Source organism: Octopus sinensis, linkage group LG9 (genome assembly GCF_006345805.1).
Source record: "Octopus sinensis linkage group LG9, ASM634580v1, whole genome shotgun sequence".
NCBI lineage: Eukaryota > Metazoa > Mollusca > Cephalopoda > Octopoda > Octopodidae > Octopus > Octopus sinensis.
The window spans coordinates 20,274,185-20,286,180 of NC_043005.1; the positions used below are offsets into that span (position 1 = coordinate 20,274,185).

The 11,996-nt window shown below is 36.2% G+C and overlaps 1 protein-coding gene across 1 annotated transcript; it reads left to right on the forward strand.

Moving 5' to 3' along the window:
* Positions 1 to 238: 238 nt before the first annotated feature.
* On the forward strand, positions 239 to 8,405 carry LOC115215373. The gene is made up of 4 exons (XM_029784530.2): positions 239 to 354; positions 3,969 to 4,138; positions 6,641 to 6,722; positions 8,135 to 8,405. Exons 1-4 carry the CDS (start codon positions 342 to 344, stop codon positions 8,296 to 8,298), a joined length of 429 nt encoding a protein of 142 aa, XP_029640390.1. The 5' UTR covers positions 239 to 341; the 3' UTR covers positions 8,299 to 8,405.
* The last annotated feature ends 3,591 nt before the right edge of the window (positions 8,406 to 11,996 follow it).

The following is an 11,996-nucleotide window of genomic DNA, read 5'->3' on the forward strand; positions in this document are numbered from 1 at the left end:
TTGAACATATTTCACTTCACATGCTTTTTTTAATGATAAGGTAGACGCAAACATGTGGGTGTATATATGTGAGTGTATACATACATATATACATGTACACATACATGAATACATACAAACATACAGATACATATACACATACAAATAAATTATATAGAGATACATACAATAATAATTTTATATATATTTATGTATGTATGTATATATATATATATATATATATATATATATATATATATATATATATATATATATATATAATAAACCTGAATAAAAAGCAATATAGACATTGTTTCTTTCTCGCATATATTACAGAGGTAAAAGCATTTACCATCACCATCATGAAGCTTTTTGGTAAGTAAACATTAAGCTTCCCTGTTATACTTCTGGTCCTTTCAGATGTTGTTCATGCACTATTTCTGGAAATTTTGAGTTTGCTTGTAGCTGAGGACTATTTGTTGTTGGTTACTTGTTTATTGACATAATCTATTTCATCAAAATTAGTCTGCAAGTGAGAAGCTTGTGGTCTAAAATCATATTCACATATAATAGCAATTCTGATCCAATTTCTAGTCTTTCTTTATTCTATCAATAGCATCTTTTCCTTCTCTAACAACACCTCTACATCTTTTCTGATAAAAAAAAAATCCAAACTGGGATGCTTTTACAAATTAAAATTGAAAACAATAGAAATAAATATAATGGTAATTTTATTTTAGCTAAATAACTTGAATGAAATATGAACTGAAATTTTAAAATAAATAATTTTGAAACTAAAAGAAAAATTAAACATTAGACTTCAAATTTTATTGGATTTCAGTTTCAGTTTGATTTTCAAGTTCACACAAAAAGTTTTTGTAAATTTTTACTATACCCCTACCAATTTTTGATTTTTAAAAATATTTTCTCTCATTTTGAAAAACCTCAAAATATAAAATATAAAACCTTAAACTTTCACTCTATATAACATTATATACATGACAGAACTTTTCCAGGATAAGTCAATTTTTTCCGTCTGTGATGACTGAATTCAGCTCATCAATATTGCAAGGCAGCTTCTAGTTGAAATACTGCATACTTAAAAATCAGTGAAAAGTGCCATTTAGTAGTGCTTACTTATAGCTAGGTCAACAGTACCACTAAGTAAGATGAACTTGCTACTAGATGCATTTTCTATGATCAACAAAGATTGCATTTGAAGTGAATTTGAGTGGGGTCTGCATCTTGTAGCAGAGCTGTCTTAGAAATACCTGTAGTAGGGTTGTTTTAAAGGGAATGCCTCTGGGCAAACCAATGCACTTGTATCCGTACATTAACAAGCTACATGTATGATGGATGGAAGCACTCCGTCGGCCACGACGACGAGGGTTCCGGTTGATCCGAATCAATGGAACAGCCTGCTCGTGAAATTAACGTGTAAGTGGCTGAACACTCCACAGACACGTGCACCCTTAACGTAGTTCTCGAGGATATTCAGCGTGACACAGAGAGTGACAAGGCCGGCCCTTTGAAATACAGGTACAACAGAAACAGGAAGTAAGAGTGAGAGAAAGTTGTGGTGAAAGAGTACAGCAGGGATCACCACCATCCCCTGCCAGAGCCTCGTGGAGCTTTAGGTGTTTTCGCTCAATAAACACTCACAACGCCCGGTCTGTGAATCGAAACCGCGATCCTATGACCGCGAGTCCACTGCCCTAACCACTGGGCCATTGCGCCTCCACACATGTATGATACAGTATACATCATGCACATGCTGTTAGTAATTACTCAGGGTGGGCAGTTGGTGATGTTTATGTAGTAAAACACACAGAAAAATAAACGAAACACAGGAACACAACTGAGTTGTAGGCAGATCTACTTCTGCCTTTATAGCATGTAAAGAAAACGTTGTTGTAGGAATGTACGCAGCACGTGTGCTACAGCAGTTCTATGCATAGCTTTAATACTGGGATTGAAAGGCAGGGGCATATTATGCCTACCTAATTTACAAAAAAAGAAAATATTTTGTACTCTATGCATAGTAATCAGAGAAACCTTCATAATTCTATTGAATTAGGTGCATATTTTGCCATAAAAGAAAAATATTACTATTGATCTATTTTATTCAGGGTAGGCACAGCCTATCTTGCCTACCCAGGCAGCATATCTCTGGTATACATAGATTAGTATCAGCTTACAAAACCTGTGAAACTCATAGATAACTGCTTCATGTGCCCATGTCTTAAAATGGCACTGCTTTGCAGTACCTCTCTCTTACTTATGAGTACCTTAGGCTACTAATGACAAAACAATTTAAGAACATTTAAAAAAAATTTTAAGTATAAAAAAAAAGAATTAAAAAAGAAAGTTAAGTTGACCTAGAAGTGATTCTCTCCCCTTAATGGTAAATTCACCAGAAGTAAAGCACATTCTGTATTTATGTAGGTATATCATCATCATCATTGTTTATCGTCTGTTTTCCATACTGACATGAGTTGGATGGTTCGACTGGGGCCAGAGAAATCAGATGGCTGCACCAGGCCCCAATCTGATCTGGCATTGTTTCTACAGCTGGATGCCCTTCCTAACGCCGACCACTCCGAGAGTGTAGCAGGTGCTTTTTACGTGCCACTGGCACAGGGAGCTGGCATCAGCCATGATCAGATGGTGCTTTTTATGTGCCACCACCACGGAAACCAGTCAAGGCGGCACTGGCATCAGCCACATTCAGATGGTGCCTTTTGTATTAAAGAATCTTCAAAGTAAAGTTCAGTAATCACAGAGGACTTCTTGAATCATCATCACCATCATCATCATCATCATCATCATCGTTTAACGTCCGTTTTCCATGCTAGCATGGGTTGGATGGTTCAACTGGGGTCTGGGAAGCCAGAAGGCTGCGCCAGGCTCAGTCTCATCTGGCAGTGTTTCTACGGCAGGATGCCCTTCCTAACGTCAACCACTCTGTGAGTGTAGTGGGTGCTTTTTATGTGCCACCTGCACAGGTGCCAGACGAGGCTGGCAAATGGCCACGATCGGATGGTGCTTTTTACGTGCCAGACGAGGCTGGCCACGGCCACAATCAGATGGTGCATTTTATGTGCCACCAGCACGGCGGCCAGTCGGGGCGGTGCTGGCAACGGCCACGTTTGGATGGTTCTCTTACGTGCCATTACCTGAGTTGAATATTATACTCCACCATTCATTCTTCTATGTTTGTATTTCTGTTTGTGTCACAATGGTTTTGGTATTTTGTTTAAAGCTAAAATTACCTTTTAAATTTTTCAGTCCACAGTTAGTGCATGTAGACATAAAATATCAAATAAAATTTTGCATTTCTATTTTTATTCTGCATCTTATTAACCCTTTTCGTACCAGCCTGTTTGAGTCTGTCCCTGATTCTTGTAGAAACTTTGTTTGAAAGTGATCTAAATTAAAATCTTCCATCAAAATTTCTTGTTAATCTATACTACATGACCAGCTTAATAATGGTGATGTTATTTTACTAAATTCTTCAATATTTTGAAGATTAATTGAAACAAAGACAATACATTATACAGAAATATCATGATAAACAAGTAAAGTTCCCTATCCTATTCATTCTTATTCTTTGTAGTTTTGCCTAATACTTTCTCGTGCTATACTTTATTAACTTTCACATATTTTCTGAATCAATCTTATACTTTTCTATGTTTTCTGATACATTTTTTAATTCTTTCCTATACTTTCTTATTTTTTTCTATAATTTCTTGTACTTTTTATGTTTCTAAACTATTGTAATCTTTCATACACTTTAGCTTACTTTTTAATACTCTCCTATATCACCCTGTTCTTTTTATACTTCTTACTATGCTGTCTAATACTTTCCCATACTTCCTTATACATTTCCATGCTTTTTATATGAATCTTAATCAAACTCAGCTGCAAAGTAAAGATGATATTTTTTCTTTCTTTTTTTCTTCTTTTTTTTACTCTTCTTTGGTTTTCAGTGTTCCTCATTTGTTCTATGTGTTCCATGGTGTTGTTCCACCACGTTGATGCTACAAGCTATCAGTTTGACATAAGACAATCTCTGGCAACAATCGACCTATTGCTCAAGGCTGGTCTGAGTACCTTAAAAGTGCATGTGAGCAGCCTTTTTCAATCAACAAGTGGAAAGGTAAGAACAAGAAGAGATATTTCTAAGCAAACAGCCACATCATATTGATCATCTTTGTCAACATCATCATCAATGTTTCTTGATATAGGTACTAAGAAACTATTCAACTAGAGGGGAAACAATAGGAAAAAAAAATATGTGATTTGAATGATACAATTCTCTATATCAGTAAAAAGTTTGTCTTCACTCTGAAATAGGAATAAAAAGTTTGTCACTCTTTCTGACAAAGTGGGATTGTTGGTTAGGAATAGGACCTAGTAAGTAGTAGAATTATGTTGGTTTCACACTTATCAAGAACAAAGTCACCAGTCTGAATGGATAACTGTCCTCAGTGAAACACATCTAAATGTTTAGCTGTGTAAAGAAGTACTGAGCTTTATCTGTGAACATGTAGAAGAGATAGACCCTGGAAGACATGGCATGAAGTGATGAAGCATGATCTTTGAACGTTGGGCTTCATGGAGGCAATGACTAGAGACTGAGACCATTGGTGATATGCAGTACTTAAGAAGACCTGTAAAACCAAGTGAAATCATAGTCATGGTTGATGCTGATGTCATGCAACTGGCATTCTTGCTAGTGGCATATAAAAAGTACAGAGGCAATGTGGGCAATGCTGGTGTTATGTAAAAAGCACCTTTCAAGCATTGGGCCTAACTGAGGCAATGACAAATGACTGAGACCTTTTGGCAATATGCTATGCTTGAGTAGAAGACCCATCAAGCCAAGGGAAATTGTAGTCGTGGCAGATACTGGTGTCATGCAAGTGGCACCTGTGCCAGTGGAATGTAATAGCACCCATTACACTCTCAGACTAGTTGGCATTAGGAAGGGCATCCAGTCATAGAAACCACGTCAAATCAGACTAGAGTCTGTGCAGCCCCTCAGCTTGTCAGCTCAGGTCAAACCGTCCAACCCATGCCAGCAGGGACAATGGACATTAAATGATGACGATGTTTTTTTGTATCTGTGATCATCATCATCATCATCATTGGTCAATAGTTGATAATGAATGTTACCATCATACAAGTACTGTCTTTCCCTTCCAATCTTCTGCAAAAATAGGTTTGGTTATAGGGAAATATTACCATGCTTGGAAACAGGTGAGGATTGGCGACAGGAAGGGCACCTGGCTATAGAAAATCTGCCTTGATGAACTCTGACTCATGCGAGCTTGGAGAAATGGATGTCAGAATGATGGTGCTGATATGTGCACGTTTCCAGCAACCAAATTCCATTCACAAAACACTGGTCAATCCAAGGTTATAGTAAAAGACCTTTTATTTAATGTGATATGCAATAGCATAGGACCTAGAACCACATGGTTGAACTGAAAACTTCTTCACTATTGGTTGTAATGGGGTGAAATGCAGTAATGGTGGTATTGAAATCAGTATTAGTAGTAACAAGAGATTACAAATCAACTTGGTTAATCCAAGTGATAACCAATAAAAAAAAGTTTTATATTTAGTATCTAGAATTCTTTTCTACTCTAGGCACAAGGCCCAAAATTTTGGGGGAGGGGACCAGTTGAGTAGATCAACTCCAGTGTGCAAGTGGTACTTAATTTATTGACACTGAAAGGATGAAAGGCAAAGTTGACCTCAGTAGAATTTGAACTCAGAATGTAAAGACAAGCAAAATACCGCTATGCATTTCGCCAGGCATGCTAATGTTTCTGCCAGCTTGCCACGTTAATAAAGTATCTAGAACTGAGATACTAAATATAAACTAAATGTAAAACTAGATTTGAGATGATTTCATCCTATAGTCTTTTAAGCCTCTTGGATTGAATAGGTGGTAGACTGGGAGAATCCTTAACACACCAAGCCTGTGAAATTAGTTATCTCCCTTACTATTCTGAGTCGAAATACCTCTAAGGTCAATTTTGATCTATATCGTTTCTGAAGTCAAAATATAGTTGCACTCAAGCATTGAGATTAATTTAATGTACCTGTAAAGCATCCTGGATGTAAATGGAATTATAACAGAAGACTAAAATTAACCAATATTCTAATTATCTTTCCAATTTAATACATTGGAAACAGCTATTTAACTACAATATGTTTATATTTAACGTGAAGGCACGTGGTTTAGTGGTTCAGGCATTCGGCTCACAATTGTAAGGTTGTGAGTTCAATTCCTGGTGACACATTGTGTCCTTGAGCAAGACACTTTATTTTACATTGCTCCAGTCCACTCAGCTGGCAAAAATGAGTTGTACCTGTATTTCAGAAGTCTAACCTTGTCACACTCTGTGTCATGATGAATCTCCTTGAGAACTACATTAAGAGTACACGTGTCTGTGGAGTGCTCAGCCACTTGCACATTAATTTCATGAGCAAGCTGTTCCGTTGATCATATCAGCTAGGACCCTCGCCATAGTAACTGATGGAGTACTCCTATTGTATTTAGTAAGTTCTAAGTTAATATTTGATGAACATGTTTACATTTTACAAGTTATGTTAAATAATTTCTCATTATTATTCTTATAATGAACAGATTCCAATTGATGGCACTCCACTTATCATGAATTACTTTGCTCATGATTGTGATATACATATAGGAAGAAAGAGAATGTTGCGTAAGTTTATGGTTTTGCTTTCTTTTTTCTTCTTGTTGCTATTGTTGTGTAATCCCAGACCACCCTTGCTCAACCAAAGCTATGGTTTACAGATAGTTGGTCAAAATCTAGGCATGACTCAGATCAGTTTTCCCAATTATTTTGTCAACCACAGTGTACACTCCAGCAAGCGTCTTATGAATTACATGCATGACAGATTAAACATATTGCACTCTCTCCATTGAGCAATCTATTTCTGTACATCTGCAGATTCTAGTGGTAGCTACAGTGGAAGCAAAAAAAAAAAAAGACTTGAGGAGAAGGCTGCTGCCTCTTAGCACTTACCAAAGTCTTTTTTTTTTTTGGAAGTTTTACAGTTTATTTTGAATAAAGTAGTAGCTCTGTTGTATTCCGATGGCATCTGCCATGGGAAAGAAATATTTCAGTGATGAAACTTCATCATATAAGTTGTGATCATCTTGTCCTCTTTCCTACCATGTTATTTTCAAGATTTTTCTATCCAATATATTTTTTGATTTTAAAAGCATTAAGGTCAAATAAGTGCAAAGAGATCCTTTTATTTGGTTATATTTTGGTAGTGGTGAGGATCAAATGTAACATCATTTAGGAAGGGTAGCCAACCAAGTTAATAAAGTGCTAACCAACCTGAAAGGGCTTGAGGTCCTTTCTTATAGCTAATATTATCTCATATGCATAACATGAAGAGGCTATTTATCATGCTCAAACATTTAAAATAGTGGACTTAACAATTACACTGGCTATTCACTTGATAGGCAAGCCTTTACTGACCAATATTTGACAATGCATAGATGTGCTGTGTCTTTCTATCTGCCTCATCTTTCTCTCTTTTCCTTCCCACACTCTCTTTGAAGAATAGGACAGAACCGGCACAGAAATAGGAAGACCATTGTTCAAATTAGAACTCAATATATATGTTGGGTATAATGGATATATTTATATTCACACTAAAGAGCTCAGTCTGTTTCTCAGGATCTAGTGATCACAGCCAGACTCACATCAACAGGGGTAAATAATTTATGTGTGTATGGAGTGTTTAGTGGAGAGTTGAAAGTTCATGGGGTCGCCAAGCATGACTGGTGCTGCATATACTCGTGTATGTCTGTATGTAAATTTTCATTTTTTTTTATTTGGGGCAGGGGTCTCGTATAAGTGGTTTATGGTCAGTTTCATTATGTGAGTGCATGCAAGGGAGCATTAGTGTCCATGCAAGTGTTTGCAGATAAGTTTGGATGTTTGGATGTGTGTGTATTTTTGTGCGTAAGATTTTTTTAACGCCATTTGCGTGTACTGTTCTGTCATCATTTAAAAAGACCAAACTTTAATTTATAGTGGTAGTGATGATGATGATGATTATACCAATCTTCTTTTAATTTATTTTTTTTTTTATACAGTTGACAAAATAATTTCCTGTGAAGCAGAAGTTACTGAGGCTGTTACGAAAACTTCAAACACATGTGTGGCATCATCTCAGACAGAGGCAGTCCAATGTGCAGTAAAAAAGATCCTTGAGAAAATTAAGTCAGATGCTGAAAAGGATAAAAACTCTACATACTGATTTACAAGCATTGCTTTGATTTCTTTTTGCATATTACGTCCTTTTCCACCCTGGTTTTTTTAAAAATAATATTTCCCTTTGAATAAACAGATGAAATATTTTGATTATTACTGTTTCTAATTTATAAATTGTAATTACAAAATGTTTTCTTTATTTGTCCGTTTACTCTTTTACCTTCTAATTTTCTTTAAAAATTTATCTTTTGGTGAAGTCATAGAAGTATTGTCATGACATATTGGGTGGCCTGGACATTTAAACAAAGCAGAGACCATCTCTTTCCATGTCTGAATACAGCCGGTTTTCTCTGTATGCATGTGTGTGTGAGAGAGAGGAGGACCAACCCTAGTATTTGACTGATATTTTATCAACCTCAAAAAGATGTAAGGCAATATTAATCTTGGCTGTATGTGAACTCAGAATGTAGAGAGCCAGAACAAATGCACAAAGCATCTTGGAACACAGAGAGATTTATGATCAAAGACAATTTCAGTTATATGAATAGAATCTTTCCTTCTGAAATAATGTACTTTGAATAACATCATCCAATGAATACACTTACAGTGAATTAACTGGTCTTTAGGAGTGAAAAACTGCTTTGGATGCTTGTCCCTCAGGGAATATGACATTTTGTTTCTCTCTGAAGAGCAAAATCTGAAACACTAGATTTCATTTCCTCTTGGCAAATTAACTCATTTTCATGTTCATTCATCTTCAAACTTTTAGGGATTAACTTTTTGCTGGTACAGATCAACACAGGTTTCTTCGTGTTTTGAATCTTACTAAAAGCTTGAGGGCAACTTGAATATTATTTTTATCATGGATTATATAACACAAATATTAAGAGAAAAACTGGGCATGAAAGAAATCAAATGTAGTATGCAAGAAAGATGACTGAAATGGTATAAATGTAATGTGTATAGATGAGGACAGCTGTACAAAGAAGTATCAATCACATAAGGTAGATGGAGTTTGCATAAGAGAAAGGCCCAGAAAGACACGTAAAGAAGTGGTAAAGGCTGATCAAGGACATTGAACCTCATTGAGGAGAATACAAAGTATCAAGATGACAGAAATATGCAGTTCTCAAGAAAATTCACCCATCTTGCCAAAACATAGATTCTGGAAACACAATGTATGTGTGTATGTGCACAACTGAGCCCCTCGCCCAATTTCCTCCTCAAGACCTTCCCATCATCTGTCATCTATCATCTGCAATATTCTACTATTGTAGTTATATATGAGCAGAATTGCATACTTCATCACCTTTTCCCTGATACAACTTTTCTTTCACACTATCCAGAATCATTTCACTTAATATCCATCCTCCATCCTTAATATTGTTATCTCCATCCACATTTCAAATTGATTACTCTTCTGATCCACCAAATGATTGCTCTCTCATTACCATACATCTCTCACTCTCTCCATTCACTACGCCTGCCTATTGTAACTTCACTCAGCCACATACTCTATGTCACACTCTCTTTCTCTCATCCTTCCCCTATCTACTGTATCATTATTATGGTTCTGCTGCTCTTTACCTCCTACTTGTTCTACAGTTGTCTCCTACTCTCCTCTACTTCCTCCAACTTGTAGTATGTATCATTGATCACTCTTTATCCACCATTCACTCTATGCATCTCTCACCCCTACCCAATTTCTACAGCTATCACCTACTCTGCCCTACTTATCAACCCTCAACAGTTGTTCTTCATCATATTCAGAGTCACCCATTTCCCATCTTTCACTCTCCTATGTGCTCTTGAAACCTATACCCACTCACACTCCATTCTCCTGCTCCCACTCAGTTCCGTTCAGCTTTTGTCTTAAGGGTCCACTCTGACACATCATCACTACTATCTTTATCTCTTTCCAGCTGCACTCTGCTTTCTCCTACTATCTCTTCTATGATGTAAATAGCCATGTAGCTTCTCTATAGCAAGAAATTTGTTTATGTTCTGGCCTCTTCTCTCAACTTTAACCCCCACATTCCTCAGTATAAAGTAGCACCTCACTTACTCAACAGAAGGAGATCGTGCAAGCTTCATGACAACCTCACTAGTTCTGGTGTCATGTAAAAACATCCACCACACTTTGTAAAATGGATGGCAGTAGAAAAGGCATTGCTTATAAATGGGAATTTTGAAACCAGGAAGGTGTTTAGAGAAATGCTTTTGGATTCTTTCAATAAAAGTCTATATTACCAATTAGATACGGAAACCAGACAATAGAATCAAAAGAAGTGAAACGTATAATACAAGTTTTATACACACAACAAAGAAATTGTATTTCTGTAATTGAAGATAAGATAATATGCATCTGTTTGCTTTATTAACTATGTTAAACACATTCTTATTAGATTAAAGATTGCCACCAGCAATAACTTCCAGGTACCTTGTATTTTTTTACAAAAGCAATGAAATCAACTGAGGGACAAAAGTGGTTTTGATATAAAAGTAACAGCAATCCATTTGTTGACAGAGAGCATCAAACTACAGTTAGCAAACTAAAGTTCAAGTGAGCTATAGTAACCTTTAAGCCATACAGCTGAAGTATTTTTACAATTCATTTGCATCTGAAGTATTTTCATAATTCATTTGTATCTAATATCATCAACAAACATACTTGAATTTACAACATTTGTTCTTGAGAGCTATATGAACTAAGGCAATAAAATGTTCTGTTAGGTATTGTTGTTGCTGTCTAGTCTTAGGTCAGCTCTGATTAAGTAGATCCATTTATGACCCTCTCAATTTACATTTATACAATATATCCTCCCATATTTTCAAAGAAAATAGGTTTGAGATTTGAACTACTTCTTGCAATTCAGTGATCCCATAGAGGGTCACTTCTTGGTTTGATAGCTATTCTGATAAGATGAACTAGAGAATAAAGTGGTAATACTTATCCTCACTTAAACATGGATGTCCTATTAGAACAAACTATACTGCAGTCACTGTTATGAGAGAAACTCTCATATCGGCTCTTTGGTGCAAAATGCACTCCTGTTTATATCACTAATGGGGAGATAAATCCCTGCTGCCTCCAGATCAGGTATTTCAACTTTGTTGGTCTTGTCAATGATAGACACTCAACCACTAGAGGCAGCAGTGATTCATCTTCTTGCCAGCAATATATAGAATAACAGTGCCAGAGCAGGTGCTGGTGTTGTGATTAGCCAGTTAGTTTGTTATAAAATATAAGTGATAAAGGCAGTATTAATACCAGGAGGTAATACTTATCTCCACTTAAACATGGATATTCTATTAGAACAAACTATACTGTGGTAGTTACCATGAAAGTAATTCTCATAATGGCTTCTTGGTGCAAAATGCACTCTGGTTTATATTGCTAGCAGGGAAACAAACTCTCACTACCTCCAGCACTGAGACCACCAGATCATGTGATTTCGACACTTTTTACATATATATCAAGAAAGTTGGATGTGAGTTGAAGGAGATTTGGCTGTTATTTCTATTAGGTCATGCAACTATATAGAGGCTTTCCTGATGCTGACACTATATATGTCTATGACCAAGAGACAAAACTCTTAATAAATAGGTCCACTTAGAGCTAAGCAGTTAGGTAGTTTATAATTCATCTCAGTAAGCAGTGACAGCACTGCGAAATTAATGAATATTTTGTTGGTCCACTGTGCTGAGATTATTTCTTCTAGTTGGAAAAGTTACTTGCAATAG